We start from the raw sequence: 23,072 nt of genomic DNA on the forward strand, positions 1-23,072 counted from the left end.
GCTGTGGTGCAGGAGACAGATCTGGGGTAGCATCGCAGCTAGCTGAGCAGCTTGGGGCTGATGAATGTAAGGAGGCAGGTCAGACTTGGGGTCCTCACGCAGAACAGGATAAAGCTGTCTGGCTCAGATGGTCTTGTTGGTTTGTTTTGATGACACAGGTACGGGGCCAAGGTGGGACAGTTTTTAACCCCTTAGGCAATTGAGTCCACATGAGCTGGCCTTTATCTCAGGACTCTCCCAGTTGAAGGGGCACCTGGGAGAAACTGCAGATGCGAGGTGATGGCTGTGTTGTTGGTGGCAGGGAGATCTTGCCCGCCGTGATTAACAGTGTGTCAGGCTGATGTGTGGCTGGAGGCCTGTTTGTGTTTCCCGTGACATCTGACAACAATGGGTGGCAGTGAGGTGCCTGGTCTGAAGGCGAGTCTTTAGTTTGTATCTCTGGGAGGAGAGTTTTTAGGATATTGGGACTGCAGTTATCTGTCTCGGGCAGGCGTAGGCATCATTTGTCTCAGGGACGGTCAGAGTTGCAAGTGCAGGGCTAAAAGAGAGGGAGGCTGACTGGCTTGGGGCAAAGATGTCCTCCCAGGCTGGCAGAAGAGGCAAGATGCAAATCCCGGTTGCCCCAGTGATGGTAGCTTTTTGACAGAGGGAACATTTGAAGGTAGAGAGTTCGGTTCTATTGTCTAACCAGGAAAGTCACCGCTTTGCCCCTGATTTTTGCAAAGACCATGGGCTTGTGGGGGCCCAATTTGATAGAGCTCAGTCTGTCCTATCTATTCAGGCCCCACAGGGCACCACTCCTTTGTCAGGGTGGACAATCCAATTTTTCCTCAGTCAAAATGTGGAACTCAGAAGGCATTGCTGACAGTCACCTCGCGTGGGTGTTAGATGACACCATCTGACCAGCACAGGTGTGTAAGCAGAAGGCTCTGGAGGGAGGACCCCTGTGGGTGAGTGCAGGCAATGGCTGGCTGGAACCAGTTCAGCTGGCTGGAAGGAGATGGGTCAGGAGTGAGGAGTGAAGCTGTGGGTGTTGGCAGCAGCTGTGACGGCTGCTGGGACCTGGGATTCTCAGGAAGAATGAGTGTCTTTTTCCTTTTTTTCTTTGTGATGCAGGGAGTAACTGGGTGTCATTTTTAACTCTGTAAAAGCCCTTTTTCCTTCGGTCAGGGACTGTGGGTTTTAACTAATTACCTCCCATTCTATTTCCCTACATGTGTGTTGTGTACCCTTGAACGATGGTGCAACAGATAAAGGGTGGGTGCCCCTCAGAGAGACCATTCCGATACCTGCCTGGCCACACCCTTCTCGGGGACTGAGGGGCAGCTTAGCTAAGGAGGGGCAGGGCCTCCGCTGCGCCATGCGTCCGTCGCCATGGAACCGCAGGTGAGGCCCAGTCACCCACAGAGACCAGGGCTTCCCAGGCTCGGTGCACGGACGGAGCAGCCTATTGCTTACACCGTCCGGTCCACTCACACAGTCACTCAGCAGCACTCGGAGGTTCAACATTCCAACCCACCCTAACTAACAAGGGTTAACCAAGCTCTTCTGCTCCAACTGAGCAGGACTGACAAATTGCATCCTCCTCCCTTTGGGGTCCGATGTGAGCCGCTCGACCAAGGAATCCTCCTCCTGTCCTCCAAGGAGACTCAAGAAATCCCAGTGCTCACCTTCCCGTTTGGACCTGGAGAGGTCCTTGCTCCATGAGGACCATGACCAGTGACCAAAGAGGTCAGCACAGTCAGTCTCCCTGGCAGCACACTAGATGCAATGGCAAGCAGAAACACCGAGAAGACACCCAGGATTTGGAGGCAGATTTATTTACATCAATAGGCACTGATCAGGATCACTTCCAAAGTATCAGACCCCAATTTCTGGTGGTCCAGGGCTTACACGGGATAAGCAGGCAGGAAGTACGGAGGCAGAAGGGCTTGTCAGCTGGATGTTGGTTTATGCAGTGTGCATCGCAGTGACCAGCCATTTCTAGGAGACAGAAGCAACTGGAACTGGAACTGTTACCTGGGCAACTAAGAAACTGAAGTACACTGGCTGGAGGCACCTTCTGTTATGGAATGAGGTTAGGGAGACGTGGGGAACTGCAGTTTTGCAGAAAAGCACTATCCAAATAAGGCTGTAGCAGTGCAACTGTTGAATTGTTTAACGACAGTCACATTTCTGCAAAACTCTCAAAAGGAGGCTAAAGCAAGTGACAGTGGGCTGGTCCCTCGTTAGGGCTGCACGGGAAGGAAGACCCCCATTGAGCCGATGGAGAGCAGCGATTCACGAGTGACAGTGACAGTCGTCCCACACAGTGACCCTCCTCTCCGTTGTCTCCCACACACCAGCCTTGAAGGTGTTCAGAGGCCAGTGCAGGTGAATCTATTTTTCTTTATATTTTGTATCATATCACACTATTGTAACCCTTTTTATGAGTATTTTTGGGATGGGAACCAATCATCTGCATTTCCATTCTTTCTTTTTTTGTCTCTTTGAGACAGGGTCTCACTATGCAGTTCAGGCTGGCCTTGAGCTCACTTTGTAGCCCAGGCTGGTCTCAAACTCGCAATGATCCTCCTGCCTCAGCCTCCCAACTACTGGGAACAGGTGTGTGCCACCACGCCCGGCTCTGTTATTTCTTATGGGGAAATTTGCTTTGTTACACAAGTACTCTGGATTATAAGCATGTTTCCAGAAAGAATGATACTCGAAACCAAGGTTTTACCATATGGCTGCTTTGACAATACTGGTTCTGCCTGTGCACGAACAGGGGATGTCTGTCCACGTTCTGATGTCCTCTTCAACCTCCTTTCTCAGGGTACTGTCATTTTTGTTGTAGAAAGCTTTCATTTCCTTGGTCACACTGGTAGAGCTTAATGTTTTTCATTAAATTTGGGCAACTTTTGACCATAATTACTTCAAATCCTGTCTGTGCCCCCGCTTCCCAGGCCCCACCAGCACCCTGGGGCTCTGCTCCTTCTCCTGGTCTGTCCTTTTGGTCTTCAAATCCGATGGTTAGAAATTAACTTTTAGTTTGCTGATTCTTCTACCAACTCAAGCTCATTATTTTACACAACAAATTTGTCATTTTGTTCTTTAAAATCACTTCTCGTTATTCCATGTGGTGAGACACTACTTTCATGTTGTCAGTTTAAAGAAGAGTGGTTTTCTTTTGGTGCTGGGGATTGAACCCAGGCCTCTCACATTGTACATGTGAACTACAACCCTAGGGCCTTTTGTTGTTATTTTGTTTTTTGGAGACGGGGGTCTTGCTACGTAGTTCAGGCTGCCTTTGTAGCCCAGGTTGGCCTTGAACTCACAGAGACTACAACCATGTAGCCCAGGTTGGCCTTGAACTCACAGAGACCCTCCTGCCTCAGCCTCCCAAAGGCTGGGATTACAGGTATGCACCACCACACCCAGACTGTTTGTTTTTTACATTTTTGAGACACACTCCTGCTAGGTTGCCCAGGCTAGATCTTCCTGCCTCAGCCACCTGAGTAGCTGCACTAATAGGCATGCTCCACCATGCTCAGCTTGTCATTTAATTCTGCAGACAGGTGTTGGAAGCCCCTGAAGCTGGAAAATGATTACATGTGCAGGATGAAGCCAGCTGAGAACACAGGAGCTCCTCGGAGTAACAAGCCCCTTGGAGTAAACAGCCTTTTAACTTGTTAACTGGTTGCTGGCCCCCTTGGAGTAAACAGCCTTTTAACTTGTTAACTGGTTGCTGGGCCCCTTGGAGTAAACAGCCTTTTAACTTGTTAACTGGTTGCTGGGCAGCGAGACAAAAATTAACCAACCTCTCCAGGGTATAAATAAACGCTCTACTGTTTTGGGGAAGCCCTCCTGCTCATCAGGCAAGAGGTAACTCCACCTGACCCCAGCTATCCTCTCTTTTCTTTATTTTCTAAATCTTCTCGCTGTTTTCTCCCGGGGACCACCAAGAGACCACCGAGAGACCACCGAGAGACCACCGAGAGACCACCGAGTCCCACAGACAGGCGTGGTAGCAGCCGGCTTTGAGTCACACCTGGTGAGCTCACACCTGTGCTGCCTTGGTGCTGCGCCTGCTGGGGCCTGTCCCGGCTTGCAGGTCCCCACAGTTCTGCTCGTTTGGTTCTGGCTCAGAGCGACACACGAGCACCACATACGGAGGCCAGCAGGGCTGGGCTCATCGCTGCTGCTGGCAGGGTTCTCCTGGGCTCATGAGCCGCGTTTGCCTTCCCTCTGGCAGGCAACAGGTGGCCTGGCGCTGGGCGCAGGCTGAATAGCTCACTTAGAGGCCCTGCCCTGCGGCCGTCTCTCTGCTCCTGGCACAGCCTCGAGGCTCCGCTGGCATCCAGCCTTTTGCTGGGCCCAAGGAGCAAGCTAGAGCATCTCATTACCTCCCGGGCACAGTTTCCCGGGAGGGTGCTGTGGTCCATGGAGGCGTCTTGTCCCGAGCTGCCTGCTGCATCTTGATTCGCCTCCTGACTGGCACCTTGGGCTGGAAGCCCTGATGTCCAGCAGTTGCTGCTGGCCATCCCTGGCCATTGCCATGGGAAAGCCCTTTCCCGGGAGCTGCAAGGTCTGATGGTGGCTGCCACGCAGGCAGCACCTGGTTCTCCAGGTGCCAGGGTGGACAGCAGAGGGTGGAGATGCAGCCACCTGTTGGCCTGGGCCTCACTGGTCATCTTGCACGGAGGCGGCCAAGGCGATCACCTCCTGTGGCCTGGATGGGTAGGGGAGTTTCTGGAGCTCTGCACTCCGCTGTTCTCAAGTCCTCCATTTCCTAATAAATAATGTGCTCCACAGTAGCTCCTCAGAGGTTTTATCTGTGGCAGAATCATTGTCTCAACTAGGGCTACTTTGAATTTGTTATTTACATCCTGTTTCTCTGTTTTGGGGACTTGAACAGGTACACACTGGCTGTCACTCTAAGTTGGAGACTGCATTAAGGTGTGAATCTTTCTGAAAAAATGGAAAACGTCTCCCACTTTTCTAAACAATAGGAACAGGGCTTTGATAACCGAAATGTAACACAAAGGAACATGAGTACATCTACTTCCTGTGTGGTCACAGGCCCAGGTCAGGGCACAGCAGTGCAGCTCTGCAGCGGCTGAGGCTCCTCCTCTTCACATGCTGCAGGCGCCACCCATGACTGGCGCGGCTGGGCCCTGCATGTGCTCCTTGCAGGGTCAGCAGCTCAGACAGGCGCTGTCCCACCTTGTGGGGCCGGCAGGTGGCTCTGCCCCAGTGACAGCACCTGGGGCTGGAAACCCTGTGGCGCTGGGCTGCAACCTCCTCCTGACACCCCCCCCCCGTCTGTGTTTCATCTGGCTCTCCAGCCTCCCCAGCCGTGCCTGTGGCTGCTCTGGTGCCAGGTGGTGACACAGGTGTGTCTCAGCCTGCACAGGTCTGGTCTCCCTGCTGGGTCCTCTGGCTGAAAGGTCACAGCCCTCGCCCAGGCCTGTCACCACCTGGACAGAAATCCTGGATGGACACACCACTGAACTGGATCCGGAAAGTTCTCTGCCATCCCACCTTCAGCATCCAGCTTTTCTTGAAAGCACTCTGCCTCCTTCAGGTTCTCTGCAGCTGGGAGACACTCATCCTTGCTGAGCCAAGGCCTCCACTAGAGCAGAGGTCCCCAGTGGCTTCCCCAAGGGCCATGTGTCACCCTTCTGCTGTCTCCTGCCTCTGTGCCTCATGGGGGCTGTGACACTGGTGAGGCGCTGAGCCTCTGAAGGCCTCAAGTCCTAGGGCGAGGCCAGCAGACAGGACAGCAGCAGGTCTGGCACCTCGGTGTCCTCACAGCCTGTGTGAGTAGGCTCAGGGCATGTGTTCTGGGTCTATGTGCACACGTGTCCAGCGGCAGTGGTGCTGTCATCTGTCTAGTGTAGCAGGCCAGTGCAGAGCTATGTGGGACCACACACACGGGTCAGAAGGCTATAACTTTTGCCATCACGGGCCCTATGCAGCTGGGCCCAGGAACCCTCCTCTGGTGTTGAAAAATTCAGGCAATGTTTGTTTTTTTTTTTCTTTTTGAGATAGCGTCTTGCTATACAGTTCAAGCTGGCCTTGAGCTCACTTTGTAGCCCAGGCTGGCCTTGAACTCTCAACGCTCCTCCTGCCTCAGCCTCCCGAGTGCTGGGATTACAGCCCGTGCCTCCACGCCCACCCAGGCAATTTTAAAAGAAGAAACTGGGCTTAAAAGCAGCGTTTGGGATGCAGTTCTGTAGCTCAGGGAAAAACTACAACTGAGGTTTAGAAAAGGACACAGGAGAGGTATAGGCTCCCACCCCGCCGTTGGGCTGAACCGAAGGGCTGCAGGGCCAGAATGAGCGTCGGTGCCCTGTGCTGGAGGAGGGGCAGCCCTGGCCAGCAAGGGGCTGGGAGGGAGCCTTGGACCTGCTTTCCCAAGGGGCCGTCTCTGAAACCCCTCCTCTCCAAAGATAAGCAAGAGAAGCAGTGAGGGTCAATGCCAGCCTGTGGCAGGCTCCTCCTGGGGCTGAGCACTGGGAAGGGCCCCACCCTGCTGCTCCCCTGCGGCCACCTGGGGACCCCCGGGGCTGGGGCCCTGTGCTCCTGGATGGTGGGCGGGCAGCCCTGGCCTCCGGGCTTGCAGCACACCACCAGCATGGGGACTGGCCTCACTGTCCTTGGGTATCCAAGGAAGCACCATTCCAGCCTTATGGAGAGAGGTTATGGTTTTTGGAAGGAAAAGTATCATTTGTTCCAAAATTAAAAGGTAACAAGTTGGAAGGAAAAAAATGGTTAAGATAGGGTTAGACACCTGCCTGGCAAGCGCAAGGTCGTGAGTTTGATTTCTGGTACCAGAAGAAAAACAAAACAAAACCAAACAAAGACAGGGTTAGAGCCTCCTGAGAGGGAGGTGCTGGCCACTGAGCTGTGCGTCTATATACAAAGAGCATTTTAATTAATTTATTTATTTCTTTACACATAACTGAAGGTGATGTTACAGTACATAAGTTATTTACAACTGTGCAGTAATGTGTTGCAAAATAAATTATCTAGAAGGCAGCAAAGTACATTGTGAAGGTGTATAAAACTGTACAGCGTCCGCGGATACACTCTGTATAGGGTTATTGGCTCTGTAGTGTTTCAAGTTACGTTCTCAGAAAGAGAAACAAAATGCCCAAGATTAAAGGAAAAAATATACAAACCACGTGGATTTGACTCCATTAAAAACACTGCTGGAGAGTCCTGGCTGCATCCCTCTGTGGCCAGGCAGGTGGCAGCCGGGCCCTCACCACACCAGGGTCCCGGCATCCCCATCGGCCCTGAGGACGGGCCAAGGTGGCGCAATCCTGCCTCTGACCTGGAGATCACTGCTGAGGGGTGACGCCTTGGTTCACGTCCTGCAGGTGATCAGAATGAACGAGGAATCTGAAGCGCTCTGTCCTGCGGCTCCTCCTGGGCGCTGTTCTCCAAGACAGAGCTGCCGTCCCCTCGCACCGCGTTCTCCTCCTCCTGCCAGGGGGCAGGGCTCTGTAGCCCGGCCTGGGGATCCCACAGCAGCTGGTAAAGAGACGGGCTCCGCCTCCCTAGCATCCGGCCAGTCTGGAAGGGGAGGCATGGGCCAGGTGCAGTCTCTCCTCCTCCCACCTGGCGGTGCGGTCCTCCCTCCTTCACTGCTGGGACTCATGGGCAGCACTGGCGGCTGAGTGGCCCTCGCCGGTCCTACGGCCTTCCTGTGGGTGTCACGCTGGCAGCAGCACAAAATCGTCGTTAACGTCAACCATGGGCACATAGAAGGAGGGCACCTCATTCACACACAGGGTCTTGTGTCCGGCAGGGTCTAGCTCCTGTGCCTTCAGCTGCCACTCCATCCTCTGCACGGCATTGAGGGCCGCCGCCTCGTGCTGCTGCCGCATCAGGAGACACGTCTGTGGGACAGAAGGGGGTGAGGAGGGTGACCTAGGCCTGGCCCACCCTGCTTCCTGGGGCCGGCAGGCTGCAGCTGGCTGGCCCAACTCCTCCACTCACCCACCCTGGTGCGGCCAGGCCCTCTGGAGCCCACAGCTGCCTGTCTGTGGCCTGGACGGCTGGGGGCTGTGTTGGGCCCATGGCCCACCTGTCACATGGCGGAGCAGGAGGCCTGGCCCCACAGGGCTCTGCAGTGCCGCCCTGGCGTCTGACTAGGATCTGACAGCACTGTGCTCTCACTGCTGCTATTCTCAGTGGTGTGTTGCTCTCTCTTTATTGCCAGGAGAAGTGCCACCACCTAGGCGTGCACACAGGTGGGGGGGGCATGCTGAGCACGGAGGGGCAGCCTCACGCAGGCACAGTCCCGCCACGTGGTGCCTGCGCCCGAGCCTCTGAGCTCAGGAAGGGCAGCCTCCTGACTCCAGCTGCTGGGTTTCCTGGTGAACATCTGTGCGCCCATCTCTGTTTTCAGTTACTAAGAAGAAAGTGCTGGGCTGGAAGGTGAAGTCAGTTTGCTGAACAAGGTTCCACTGACATTTCTTCCATCATGTAGGCCAATCACTGCCACTCTAGCCAGCACCAGTCCTTCAAATGGGACTTCGTAATAATTGCTGGTTCTGAAGCTAATCACCACACTCAACATGTTTTCATCAGCACTTGGCCATTTTCCAATCTCTTTAATGAACACAGACACCAAAAACCCTGAACAAGATACTGGCACACAGAATGCAACAAATCAAGAAGATCACACCCCATGACCAAGGGACACAATGGCCCAGCACATGCAATTCACACACAAGCGGGAAGGAAGGACAAAAATCACACGATCTCCACAACAGATGCAGAAAAAGCCTTTGACAAAATCCAACATCTATTTATGATAAAAACTCTGAAGAAAAATCTGATAAAAACTATGATAAAGCTCCTGCCACCATCATGTTAAATGGGGGAAACCTGATAGCTTTCCTCTAGAATCAGGAAGGAGACCAGGATGTCCAGGACTATATACTACTGTCGCTCGGAACACTGACCAGAGCGATGAGGCAAGACTTACTAGTTTCTAAGCGTTCTTTTCACATAATGCAATATCGTACATGGCTTTTTAAATGTATAAACTCATTATTTTAACATGCTCAGCTGGGCATGGTGGTGCACATCTATAATCCCAGCACTTGGGAGACTGAGGCAGGAGGATTGTTGTGAGTTCAAGACTCGTCTGGGTGACAAACTGAGCTCAAGGCCAGCCTGAACGGCAAGACCCTGTCTCCAAAACAAAAACAAAGCACCTCATTAAGAGAAATAAAAAGGTTACATATAAGAAGGGACGAAGTTAAAGTATCACTTGCAGCTGACATTATCATCTACATAGAAAGCCCAAAAAATTCCACCCAGACTTCTAGAATAACCAAATTCAGTAATGTAGCAGGATACAAAATCAACATGCGAAGAATCAATAGCATTACCATACACCAAAAATGAACTCACCAAAAGAGAAACTAGGAAAACAACACTATTCACAATAGCATCAAGAGGCAGGCTTGGTGGCGCATGCCTGTAATTCCAGCACTTAGGAGGCTGAGGCAAGAGGATAGCCAAGAGTTTGAGGCCAGCCTGCATTACAAAGTGAGACCCTGTCTCACAAAATACAAAAACAAAACAAAACCCAATAGCATCAAGAAAAATTAAATACTTAGGAAGTAACCTAGCCAAGGAAGTGAAAGCCATCGAAAAAAATCATAGTGTAGTAACTCCCTGACTTATGAACAAGTTCCATTCTGGCAGAACTTTTCCTAAGGTGGGTTCATCTGCAAGACAACAAGGAGTCTTACAGTACACTTATGAAAGTTCCAATGCAAATACTCTTCAGTCTAGGACCCACTTTACTCTGAAAAAGGCCAAAGAAGATCTCAGGAAATGGAAAGACACCCCATGTTCTTGGGTAGGCAGAACTAATATAATCAAATAGTGATACTTCCAAAATTGGTAAGACAGATTTAAGGCAATCCCAATGTACCAACTGCATTCTGCACAGAACTAGAGAAAACAAGCCTAAAAGTCATATGAAACTGGAAGAGACCCAGAATAACAAAAAGCAATCATGGCAACAAGAGCAAAGCAGGAGGCGTCACAATCCTGGACTGTAAATTATACTACGAGGGTGCAGGGAGAAAAAAGGTGTGGTCCTGGCACAAAAGCAGACATGTGGGTTAACGCAACAGGACAGAGTACACAGAAACAACCCCAAACACGTTCAGCCACCAGCTTTTGACAAAGGGGCCACAAAGATCCACTGGAGGAAGATGGCCTCTTTAGTAACAGAGCTGGTTCACTGGCTTTCCACATGCTGAAGATTAAATCTAGACTCTGACATTTCACCATGCACCAAACAAAATCAAAGTGGATTAAAGTCTCAAGGTTAACACAGCAATACTTTTACCCACAGGAAGGTAAAGCAGGTAAAACTCTTGAAGACACAGGTGTGGAGAAGACTTCCCGAACAGAACCCTAGTGGCACAAGACACAGCGCCAGAACCAACAGATTGGACAAGCTCCTGAAGAGACCACCTAGAGAAGAGGAAAGCCCTGCCAGCTGTCCCTCTGGACTAAGATCTAGAACATATAAGGAGCTCATTAGATACCCTGACACAATAAAAGACCCCGTCAAAAAATGGATCACTGGGGGCTGGGGATTTAGCTCAGAGGCAAAGCGCTTGCCTGGCAAGCACAAGGTCGTGAGTCCGGTTCCCGGTACCGGAGAAAAACCAAAAAAAAAAAACAAACAAAAAACAAAAAACAAAAAATGGGCCACTGAAATGAACAGACCCTGCTCAGAAGACAAATAGCCAGTAAATGTGTGAGAAATGCTCAGCTCCGCCAGCCATTATGGAAACGCAGATGAAAACAACACTGAGATTCTGTCTTACTCCAGAAAGAATGGCCATCATCAAGGAATCAAGTAATAAATGCTGGCGAGGTTAGGCTGCGGCTGGGAACACAGGTTAGTACAATCACTATGGAAATCAGTATGTAGATGCCTCAAAAAACTACAAAATAAAATTCCATTCAACCCAGCTATTCCCTCTCCAGGTACCTTCCCTGAAGAGTCAACATATCCTGTTACAGTGATACGTGTATAACCATGTACATAGCAAAAAATTCATTGTAACTAATTCTTGGGAACAGACTGTATTGTATGTCCATCGACAGATAAATAGATAAAAAAAGTGTGGTACTACACACAAAGGAGCACTACTCTGCCATAAAGAAGGATAAATATGCATCATCTGTAGGAAAATGGATGCAGCTTAAGACCACAATGTTAAGTGAAATAAATCTGACACGTAAGCTTAAATATTGCATGGTTTCTTTCACATGAGAAACCCAAAGTACAAATACAGAGCAAAATAAAAGATGGATAATAAGAAACAGGAAGACTGGTGTTTTGCAAAAGAGGAGACCAAGAGATGGAAGGAGGGGAGGAAGAGGAGGGAGGGACATGAAAAAATTAAACTGTGTCTTGTGCACGCACCAGCGCCCCGTGCGGAGTGTAATCTCAGGTATGCAACACGGGCTAATAAAATATAAAAATTTAAAAAAGAGATTTGACCATTTATTTCTTTTGTCCTAGAACGACCCTTTGTATACTTTTTTGGGGTCTACCTTTTTTCTTTCTTTCTTCCTTCTTTTTTTTTTTCGTCTTTCTGAGACAGGGTCTCACTATGCAGTTCAGGCTGGCCTTGAGCTCACTTTGTAGCCCAGGCTGGTCTCGAACTCACAACGATCCTGCCTCAGCCTCCTGAGTGCTGGGATGACAGGCGTGCGCCACCACACCGGCCCCTTTTTCTTATTTCTAAGCGTCCCTTTCACATAATGCGATACTGTACAGGGCCTTTAAATGTATAAAAGCATCATTTAACGTGCTCTTTAACGAAGCTTGCTCATCTGGTAGTCTTCCCTGGGTCTTTCACTTGGGACAGGTGCCTGGGGAGGCCCGAGGGGAGCTGCCCCTCCACAGACGCCTGGGTACTCCTCTTGCATCTTCAGGGCCACACCAGCACGTGCGCAGCGTGTGTGCTAACCGCCGGCAGCTTTGTTTAGCTGGCAGCTGTGGAGCTCGGGTGGGACCTGGACTCTGGCCGCCCCCCTCTCGAGGGGAGGAACAGCAGGCACAGGGTGACTGTGTAAGAGGAGAGACACGCTGTGTCCTTGTACCTGGCCAGCCAGTGCTTTCAGTGTCTCAGATCTTGCAGGCATCCAGGTACGCAGCCCCGGCAGCTGCGAGTGGAGCGGCTGCTTTCCTGCTGTCCTCCCCTCCTCCCCCGCCGCCCTGGCAGCACGTCCATGAAGAACAGCGCGGCTTGCTGTGACCTCTGAGGAGGGCCCAGGTCCTGTTCAACTGGCGACAGGAGCTGCACACCAGGGAAGGCACTGCAAGGAGGCAACAGGGACGGGGTGGGGTCCCTGGGTCCCGGAAAGCACACATCTCTCACCTTCATGCGGTCGTATTTGTCGTCTACGTCCTGCAGCCAGGAGATGAACTGGCGGGCATTGAAGCGATCTCGCACCGATTTGTTCTCGTCCCCCTGTGTAAAGAGCCACGAGACTGACGAGGCATGGGGCCAGGCAGAGGAAAGCAGCACACTGTCCTCTCCGGGGAGTACAGAAGCCAGGATGTCACCCCAGGAGCCATTGAGTGTAACCCCAAGGCTGAGGGGAAGGCCCTCCCCTCCACCACCCACATCAGGAGGCTGCTCCTGGCACAGGGATGGCTGAGCAATGCCCAGGAGCCCCGTCTCCTTGTCTGCAGGCTCCCACTGGCTCCTAATGGCAATTTCAATCCCTTCCCTTTTCGCAAACTGAAAATAACTACTGTTCTTTGAAAAGGGTGTGTGAGAGACCGAAGATCAGCTGCCCTGGCTGCCCTCAGCCTACAATGCCCATTTCCTTAAGCAATCTTGTCCTCACTGAGCCAGCCTGGGTGGAGACGGGGGCTGGGCTGCACGGAGTCTCCTGGAACATGCGGAGCTCAGAGCTGAAAACTGGCTACCGAGGGCTCTCGAGCTGGGGGTCACCCTGACACACCCCTGGCAGAGCGTGAACCCTGAGCCTTGACCTCAGGGGGTGCAGTGCCCAGGCCAACCCCAGAGTGCTTACAGAAGAGGCTTTGGCCTGAGATGCTCTCGTCACTGACCTTCAAAGGCAATCCAGGAAATTACTGACAACTCGTGATTTTCTTTCTCTTGGATGGAAAAAGCAAAACTTCCCAACAGCTAACCCTTAAAATAACATCTGGTGACAAATGCTTTGCTTTACTGAAAACCTGCCGTCAGGTATAGAATGTGAGACAGGCAAGTGTCCAGTCCTTTAGGGTAGAGGTCTTTACAGCAAACCCCACAACCCCAAGGCTCAGAGAACAGAAGACGACCAGAGCCACACCATGCAGAGCTGCAGATATGGGCGTGCCAAGAGGTCCTGGAAGAGCTCCTGAGGCCAGACATCCCTGGCACAAGGCGCACACGCAGGCACGGCCTGCTGGGCACGTTGCATGGACTGCAGCCTCAGGTGTCTGGGTCTTGTGGCTCTACCCTGCCACAGACCTACCCTGGTTCCTTCCCACAGGGGAGAAACCTCAGTCCACCTAGATCATGTGATCCCCTGCCCAGAAGCCACAGGCCTTGTAGCTGCTGCCACCTGCTGCCCAGGGCCACTAGTGTGCCAGCCCCACTGCTCCTCAGGAAATTTAAATAGAAAACGTAGTTGCACCTTCCCTGTGAGGCGAAGGAAGGGCAGCTGTGCTTCTCTCGGTGTGCACATGGCCCACCCTTAACCTCCACTACTCTGGCCCTTTCTGTGGCTACAGGCAGACAGACGACCCTCAGGGATGCAGTGTGTTGTGCACAGCAGTGCTGAGCCGGCTGTCACGGCTCCGGGCACAGGGTACGCAGGGATGCGGATGTGTGCGTGGGTGGCTGCTTCCTGCTGCACTGCCTGGTATGTGAGGCCTCTGGCTCTTCTTAGGAGGGAGGTCCTGGGTGAAGATGAGTGAGTGTCCCTGAGAAGGCCACCCACCTGGCTTTCCAGAGGCATGTTGTAGACCTCAGAGTCCAGCAGCATCGTGCAGGCGCTGAAGGGTACTGCCTGGTTGGCAATGGTCCGGGCTGCCCGGCAGTGGACCCGCAAGATCTCCTGCTCACAGGACACGATGAGCTTCTCCTGGGGGCAGAGGCACAGGGTGAGGGTGGGTACGCAGTGCCAGGCTCCTTGTGCCCGGGCCTTGTCTTACCCGCTCAATGCTGTGCTGCAGACGCAGCTTTCCCCGAACAGCCTCCTGCTGCTTGAAAAGCTCCTTCAGGGGCTCCGCCAGAGAGGGTGGGGGTGCAATCTGCAGGCCAAGAGGAGAGGGGTCAGCAGGGCTATGGGGTGCACCTACCCCAGGAGTCTCCAGGGACACACTTTGTTCCCAGGCTCCAAGATGGTGGTGTGAAGGGAGCAGGAGGGAACAGAGTACCTGTTTGTGGCCCCTTGTCCAGGAGAGGAGACCTGCCTGCCAAAGCAGGGTACCTGCACCACGGCAACAGCCCAGTGGGCCACTGCAGGCTCATGCACCCGAAGGGCACACAGCCAGCACCTGGGCCAGCAACCTGATGCAGGGAGGGCGACAGCCTGCCACGACCCACAGGACCTCTGGGGCTGGATAATGGCACCACCACACTCCAGTGGTGGGAGGTCGCTCTCAGGTGAGCAGGAACATCACAGGTTGGGGAGGCGGCAGGGAGATGTACCAGGTCTGCAACTGCCCTGAAGGACCCATGAGGTGATGGCAGGGCCAACCGCGGGCAGCCTGTACCCTAAACAGCAACAGAGCAGCTGGAGGGGCGGCTCCTGCTGAAGGTAGAGCTCGACGAGTCAGTGTGCAGAGAAGCACAGTGGACCCCCCATGGATGCTGCCTTTGCAGGGCACGGGTTGGAGGCACTGGGGAGGGGGGCAGTCGTATACGGGACTCGGAGTGTCTTCCCCAAGATCTGGCGAGCTGCAGTCATTTCCCTCAGAGCTGCCTGTCAGTTTCCAGGAACCACCATCTGACCTGATGTGCCCAGGACCCCATGTGGTGAGACTGGGATTCTGAACAACAGTGTGAGCCTCAGCCCCCGTGGTGCAATGCCCCGAGGCACCCCGGGAAGGGAGTGCCCACTACAGACCCTGCCCATAACGGACTCTCAACCTGCCCTGCCACCTATGGGCCCTGGGAGCCCCTACAAACTAAACTGCTGGCTCTGTACTTTGAACACTTCGGTTACTCTAAACCCAGTTCAAAATGAAAGCTCTGGCAACACGTCCAGTCTGCAAAACCCATCCACCCCAGCCGTGGTGGCAGCAGTGGTGCTGTGTGTCCCCAGCATTATGCTCCCTGAGGAAGTGTGACCTCCCAGGCTAGGGAGGTCTCTGGGTGAAGGACTTGGTGCAGGTGCATCCCACCTTCCACCAGCCCTGCAGGAGAGAAAGCATGGGGCCTGGTGCCACCACAGCCCAGGAGAAAACGTTGTGAAGCTCCTGTGCTCTCCAGCCTGCCCAGGAGGCTGGCAGTGGCTCGGGGGCCCGATGCACCAGCCTGGTCCTGCCCGTTTCACCTGTGTGTGACATGAGCACACTCGCAAGGGCTAGCTATGTGCTAAGGGTTCAGTGATTGTCTTCTCTATTTTGACAATGAGACTTTAGATAAGAGAAAGCAACAGGAAGTACAGACAGTCTTCCAGAATAGAAGTCTTAGCCAGGTTGTAAGTGCACTGGTCAAGCACATGGACCACCTGCTGGGCTCAAGCTGGGCACACTCTGGGACTTCCCATGGGGCCCATGGGAAAAGCCCACCCTCTTGTGGGTAGGGTGTCGTGGAGCTGCACTACCTGCTTAGGGAGGTACAAGCCCAGAACACCCCTCAGAAGGGACAGGGGGCAGGAGGCAGAGCAGATGCTGTAGCACCGCCCTCTTCACCCACACTCTCTACCATGTAGCCAGCAGGCAGAGGGCCCAGGCTGCCAGGTGGAACAGCCTGTTCTACTAGGCAAACTGCTGGGCAACAGGACTGAAGGCCTGCCAAGAAGCTTTGCTTCCCTTTAGGGCTGAGTCACACGTGAGCTGAGGGAAGGAGAACTCTCCCTCTGCCGGGGGCAAGGAGGAAGCTGCCTGTGGGAGAGGGCTAAGCAGGGCCTGCTGGTGGGGAATGTGATGTTGGTCAGAAGGGAATGGAGACCCACAGCAGCATCGCCAGGCTGGGTGGAGGGCAATGGCTATCCCCCTAAAAGCCCAAGGAGGGAGGCAGAAGGAGAGACTCAGGAATGCGGGCAGACCATGCTGGCCCTGGTGAAGCTGGAGGTGGGGAGCAAGCCTGCTGTAGCCCTTTGCCACAAGGGGAGTCTGGTAAGAGAGGGGGTAGTATGCAGGGGCCCTCAGGGGAGTAGTCCCAGAAACAGTCCCAAGGGGCCAGGTGTGTGGCACCAAGGGACGCGCTGCCTGGCGAGCATGCAGGTGTGACCCTGACCAATGACAGCAGAATGCCAGGGCTCCAGGGTTCTGCATTTGTCACTCAGAGTGTTCTCTTGTCCACCGACGCGAGGGGATGGCACTCACCACAGGGATGTGGAGCTTGCTGAGTGGCTTGCCGTCTAGGAGGTAGGACCCCGTGTAGGTGACGTACTCAGCATAGCACTGAGGTGCCTGTGGTGTGATGTAGCAGAGGATCTTGCGCTTCTCTTCGATCTTCTTTCTGATCTGAAGGTACTCGAAGTACGGATTGGACCTGTCGCTGTGGTAAGGTTCGATGTCGTCCAGCTTGATGGCGTCCACGATGGCAGCCAGGGTCTGTTGGATGACCTCCCGCGTCTGCTGTGTGGACGTGTGCAGCTGCTGCTGCAGCTGCTGACTGGAGCGCTGGAAGCGGCGCTTGCGTGGATGTTGAGCCTGGGCATCTTCCTCCTCGGGGACACGGGCCTTGGCACGGGAGGCTGGTGTAGGCGTGGGCTCCTTCTCTGCAGGTGGCGTGCCCTGCTTGCTCTGACTGGCCAGCATCTGGGCCCGGTTCCTGGTCATGCGCTGAGGGACTTCCTCCACCCGGGGAGCCTTGGGGGCTTCAGCTGCGGGTCGAGGCTCTGGCTCTGCAGCTTCTGGCTGCACACTGCCGGGAGGGCCCTCAGCTGGGGTGGCAGCAGGGGTGGCCTCTGAACCATCCTGGGCCTGTGGAGGGGCATCCTGGGTAGGGCCATCAGGGGCCCAGTTGGGAGCAGCTGAGGGGTCTTCAGCCTCGATCTCGTCTCCACCCTCCAGGGGACGCTGTTCTGGGGGGCCAGGCACAGGCGCTGAGCTGGAGTCCAGACCCTCAGGGCTCTGTTCCTCCACCGCTTCTGCTTCTACAGTGGCTTCCAGAACTACATCCAGCTTTGGCTCCTCTGAGGGCTCAAGCTCGGCGGGAAGTCGGGGTGTGGTCTGCTCGGTAGGTGGTGCTGGCTGATCCTCGGCCACAGCCACAGAGCCATCCCCACTGCTACTGACCCCAGGGGTAACAGGGACGGCCTCTCCTGGAGGAACAGGGCTCTCTTCTGTAGGGTCAGTTTCAACATCTGGGGCATCCTTGGGCTGGAGAGGGAGGTCCGGCAGTGAGAAGGGCCCCAGGTCCAGGTCATCCTCGGCACTGGTGAAGGCGTCATGCCAGGGCACAGGCTCCACTTGGCCAAGGGCAGCCAGGCTGTGACCACTGTCCAGGAAGCTGCTCTCTAGGGCCCCGAGGGCCTCCACCTGAGCCACCGTGGAGACACACGTGGGCTCCGGTGCCTGGTCAAGGGGCGTGTCTGGGAGTGGCTTGCAGCTGCCGAAGAAGGACTCAAGCCTGGCAGGGGCGGTATAAGGTGTGGCTCCTTCGGGGGCGACAGGGAGGGCTCCTACCCCATCATCTTTGACTTCTTCCAGGCCTGGCTCAGCAGCTGGCAGAGGGTAGGAGACAGGAGAGACAGGGTACGGGGGCTCTGCGGTGCTAAAGGGCCCTGGGGTGGCAGTGTGGAGGGCGTCCGCAGGGCAGTAATGTTTTGGGGACTCTGGGAACCTCTGAGGGGACTTCAGCAGGAGGTCGGCACCCACAGGCCAGCTGACGGGGTTTTCGGAGGCACCAGTGACCAAGGAGGAAGAAAGAGCCTGCTCAGCAGCGGGGTGCGCCCACTCCACAGGCTCCTCAGTAATGACAGTGCTGAAGGGGCCCTCATCCAAGGGCTCCAAGTAGCTGGGCTCGGGGGGGATGATGGCAGCTGTGGCCTGCTGGTCCTCTGTGGCATCCAGAGGGAGGCCCAGGTCCGGGGGAAGGGCTCCCTCTACAGCTGGGGCTAACAGCTCACCTCTGGGAGAAGAGGCTTTTGCTGGTAAACCAGAGAAGATGCCCTCAGGGGAGGGCGTGGTGCTAACGGTAGAGGCAGGGGGGCAGTGCAGAGAATCCACCTTGGGTGAGGGGATGCCGTAGTCTGGGGAGTAGTACCCTGGGGACAGGCAGGCAAACTTCTCCGTGGGGACCGATGGGAGTGGAGCCTTGTCTTCCAGCAAGTGCTGCACAGGGGAGTCGAAGCTGGAGGCCGCAGGGACACTCTGCTGCCTGAACAGCTTGTCCCCAACACTGAACTCCTCCTCGGGGGTCCTCCTGATGTCCACAGAGATAGAGCGGTAGAGGTTGGTGGAGATAGGCCTTGTGGGTGTCTGGCCCGAGTTTTCAGAAACGCCGCTGGAGGCCACAGAGAACCTGTCAAAAAACGGCGGTGAGCAGGCGCTGGCGGATGTGGCAGAGACGGGCATTGAGTGCTGGGAGTCTGCACAGTCAAACACCAGGTCAGGGTAGTCGTCGGCGCTGCAGGACGGTGTCCTGGGCGTGTGCATCACCTCCTCGTAGCTGGGGCACGACACCACCGAGGTAGGAGTGGGCACCCCAGTGGGCCTGCTCTGCTCAGGCCGGGGCGAGGCAGGCAAGACCTCCTTGAAGGGTGGCCCTGCCAACCAGTCTTTGCACTCTGCCCCGGGCCCTGGCTTGCTCTCTGTGGTGGGTGGCATGGGAGTGGAGTCCTTGAGCTTCTTCTCCTTCAAGGGAGGCTCTGGCCCCAGGGGTTTCTTAGGAGGAACGTCCAGGCTCTTCTTTCGCCCATCGTCCACGGGCTTTGTCTTGTCTTTGAGCTTGGGGTCCCCAGACCTGTGTCTCATCTTCTCCATCTGCTTCATACGCTCCTTGTGACGCTTGTGGCGCTCCTCGATCTCCAGGTCCTTCTGGGACAGCATCCTCTCAAAGCTCGTCATCATCAGGTCACCGTCTCCCAGGAGCTTCTCACGGGGCCGGGTGTCCTTCTTTCCCAGGTCTCTGGCCAGTGGTAGCTTGTCATTCCCATTGCTGATCTTCACTGAGTCGACCTTTTCTCTCTCTGTGTTCTCCTTGAACTTCTCTTTCAGCTTGGCCTCGCTGAGTTTCAGGCTCTCGTCCCTGGACTTCTCCTTGAAGGAGTTGGGAGGGTTGTCCTTGTCTTTGGCTGCGGGCTTTGGCTCATCCTTGTGGTGTTTGAGGAAGCCATCTGTGTGCTTCTCCCGGTGTTTCTCCTTCTCCTCTCTCCACTTCTCCCGGTGCTTCTCTCGCTTCTTCTTCTCCTTCAGGGTGCTGATGGTGCTAGATCCGTAAGGCTTTAGTTCCTTCTCTATTTTCTTGGAAGGTTCTCTCTCAGGATCATTTCTTTCTTTCTTTTCAGAGGAAAATATTTCAATGGTCTTATCCAACTCATCGTCAATGTCCGCCTTCACGGTGTAGGTGGCCCCATAGGCCTCTGCCTCCAGGAAGTCCTTCTCGTACTGGCTGGAGTCCTTCCTGCCGCCCCCGTCCTTGTAGTCCTCGCCTTTCTCCTTCTTCTCGGCCTTCTCCTTCTTGGCTCTCTCCCGGTCGTGGCTCTTCTTAGAGGAGGATGAAGAGTGCCTATGCCGCTCCTTCTCCCTCAGCTTCTCTGCCAGGCAGCTCTCTCTGGCTTTGTCGTCAGGCGGCTCCGAGAAGGACACCTCCAGCAGGGTGCTCAGGCCGGGCTCCTGGCCACGGTCTGTGAAGCTGTCTGACGAGACCTCGCTGACTTTGTCATTGGAGTCCTCCCGGTACTCGTGCAGTGCCTCCTCCTCCAGCTTCTCCAGCAGGCTCTTCTCCGCCTCGGCACCCCGTGAGCCCTTTCTCTCTTTGGAGTGCTCCTTCTCCGGTTTCTCCTTGTGCTTACTCTTGGTCTTGTCCTCAGTGGAGTGCTTCTTCTCCACCTTCTCAGGGAGCTTCTGTTTGCTCTTTTTTTCTTGGGCGGAGTCGACGGAAGTCCTGTCTTTCCTGTCCTTGTATCTCTCTGCACACTCTCTGTCTTTTTTCTCTCGATGCTTCTCAAAGATCTTGTCTTTTTTGTCCCGCCCGCCTTCAGGGGCAGCTCGGTCCTTCTTCTTTTCTTTGGGCTCTTTATCTCTGGGCTTCTCTAAGTGCTGCCGGTCGGAGGAGGACTTCCGGTGTCTCTCTGAGAGATGAGGCTCGCGCCCATCTTCCTTGTCCTGGAGGCCATCCCCTCTCTGTGTGTCCCCAGCTTCCCCGACCTTGAACCCGCTGGCCATGTAGTCGTCCTTCTCATCCTCACTTTCGTCTGTGAATATGTCTGCAATGTACCAGCTCTTCTCCTTCCCTTTCTTGTCGTCTTTCTTTTCGGAGAAGTCTTCCGAAAGAAGTCCAGGGAACATCTTCTCCTTCTTTTCTCTCGCTTGGTCAAGAGGTGCTTTTCTGTCTTTGCTGTGGGCCTCTTTATGCTTCTCCTTGCCATCTTTCTTTTCTTTGAAACATTTGTCAAATTCTTTGTCTTTCTGACATTTCTCAAGGAGTGATTTCTCGCTCTTGTCCCTGTCCAGAGACTTGTCTTTGTATTTTTCCGCCCGCATCTTCTCCTTCCTCTCCTTCTCCCGGGCGACATGGTGGCGTTCCCAAGGCTCCAGGCCCTTAGCCAGGTCACAGTCTGGCTTCTCCCTGAAAGCACTCTCACAGCCACAGTCCTTCAAGTCCTCGCGATGTGCCTCTTCGGGCCGGAGGCGGGCGTCCTTGCGCTCCCGGGAGCCGTCCAGGCCGTCCCTCCGCTCCCGCGCGGCCTCAACACACTCCCTCCTCCGCTTGTCTTTCTCAGAGAGGTAGCTGGAGATGCCTTTATGCTTCTCCATCTGGTCTCTTCTCTTCTCAGAGTTCTTGTCCAGATAGTCCCTGTCTTTCTTGCGGAAGAAGGAATCTCTAAAGTCCCGCTTCTCCCGGGCTCTGCTGTCTCGCTTCTTCTCCTTACTGTCCTCCTTCACTGTCTCTAAGATGAGCTTGGCCACAGAGTCACTCTTGATGTCCCTGTAGTCTGTCACCGGGGAGTCCCAGCTGTCCTCCCCTTTGAAATCAAAGGAGGAATCAGACAGGTCCGAAAACCACCTCTCCTGCTGATCATCAGAAAGGCTGAACTTGGTGTCCTCGTTCTCTAGAAACTGGGCTTTGCTGCAGTACTCGTCAAATGCAGAGTCATCCCTGTAGCCCTTTTCCTTTCTGAGCTTCTCCTTCTCCTTGCAAGTCCTGTCCTCTTTCCCGTCGTTCTTCTTCTCTAGCTTTGAGGGCCGGTCTTTGGACTTTTTTTTCCGCTCCTCTTTGTACAGCCTCAGCTTTTCCTCTTTGGGGGACTTTTCCTTCATGGTCTTCTCCCTCTCTGCTTTGCTGGAACGGTCTTTCTCTTCCCGGAAAGACCTGCCGATATCTTTGGCCCTCTTCAGCAACTTCTCATCTTTTGAGACCTTGAGCATCTCTTCTTTGAAGATCCACTCTTTGTCTTCTGACTTTAGCTTGCTGAGTTTCTCTTCTTTCTTAAAATGGTCTCGGTCATGCTTCAGCACTTTCAGCTTATTTTCTGTGGAAATGTCACTGTCTAAGAGGACGGCCTTATCTGACTTTTGCTTGGAGTCCTCGTACTCATATGTAAAGCTTTTCAGTTTAATTTCCTGGCTCACCGAACATTGCCCCTTCTCCTTGTTTTTGTGTTTGTGTTTCGTCTTGTGTTTTTTAACAACTTTTCCCTCCTTGTCCAGCTTGGGGACGGCACCATCTGTACTGGGGTGGCAGGCGCCCCTTTTCTCTGGTGGGCCACTCGGCAGACTGCCCCTCTTACGGAGCTCCTGCTTCCTCCGGGCAGGCTTCAGAGACTCCACACTGGAGCCTTCGGAAGGGCAGTCAGACTCACTCGTCAGTCCCGTGCGTGAGGAGTCTGACAGGGAGCTGACCTCGGACCAGGCCGGAGAGGAGATGGCTTTCCAGTTGTCCGTGCGCCAGTGCTTTGTGTGCTGGTCACTGTGGTTGGCGCCATGCTTTGGGGCCGCAGTGCTGCCATGGGAGGAGGTGGAGGAGGCGGACAGCGAGCTGAACAGGGAGGGGTCCTTCAGCACCAGCGGGGACCCCTTGAGGCAGCCCGTGCTCCCCACAGAGTCCCCATCGTCCTCCTCGCTCTCTGAGGACTCGCTCTCTGACTCAGAGGAGCAGAATTTGTCGCTCCTCTTCCCAAACCGGACTTCTTTGCTTTTTGCTTCTTTCTTTCGCTTTTTCTTTACTTTGCTTTTTTCTTTTTGCTGCCTGGAGTTGGTTGGCTCCCGTACCTTGCTGCTGGGCAGCATGGAGTGTGCAGACAGCCGCAGCTTCTCTCCGGTGCCGACGGTGAGGCTGGTGTCCTCCTCATCGGAAGTGTCTGACAGGATGCGATGGGCTGCTTTCTTTGGTGCAATTGCGTTGTTCTTACTGTAACTCTTCACTTCCATTTTGGGTATTGAAATGAAACTGTTGGACTTTGTCTCTTTCCTGTAATCCTTCTTCAGCAAGTGCTTGTCGTCCACCGGAGGGACCCTGTCCTGCTCATCATCCTCATCAAACTCATACTCGTCCTTGACAGGGGCAGCAGTCTTCTGCGGCTCTGGATTCTTGGCCTTGAGCTTCAGGCCTTTCTCAAACTCAGAGTCCGTGTTATTGCCATCGACTGAGCTAGACGGCGCGAATGATGGGGCGTCCTCCTCCTCAGAACTCTCTGTTGGGACAGGAAGGAAGAGGTCAGGTGGGTGCAGA

General features: G+C 54.3%; 1 protein-coding gene across 1 annotated transcript in view; it reads right to left on the bottom strand.

Annotated features, from left to right (window-relative positions):
• Positions 1-6,898: 6,898 nt before the first annotated feature.
• The window catches only part of Ankrd11 (ankyrin repeat domain 11), a gene marked incomplete at its 5' end in the record, with an annotated part of 112,383 nt that continues 96,209 nt past the window's right edge, over positions 6,899-23,072 (bottom strand). Inside the window, 5 exon segments of the mRNA XM_005411033.2 lie at positions 6,899-7,889; positions 12,420-12,512; positions 13,999-14,142; positions 14,213-14,311; positions 16,556-23,034. Of these exon segments, the coding sequence (XP_005411090.1) occupies positions 7,704-7,889; positions 12,420-12,512; positions 13,999-14,142; positions 14,213-14,311; positions 16,556-23,034 (7,001 nt within the window). The 3' untranslated portion in view covers positions 6,899-7,703.

Source organism: Chinchilla lanigera, unplaced genomic scaffold, assembly GCF_000276665.1.
Source record: "Chinchilla lanigera isolate Chin_1 unplaced genomic scaffold, ChiLan1.0 scaffold00140, whole genome shotgun sequence".
Taxonomy (NCBI): domain Eukaryota; kingdom Metazoa; phylum Chordata; class Mammalia; order Rodentia; family Chinchillidae; genus Chinchilla; species Chinchilla lanigera.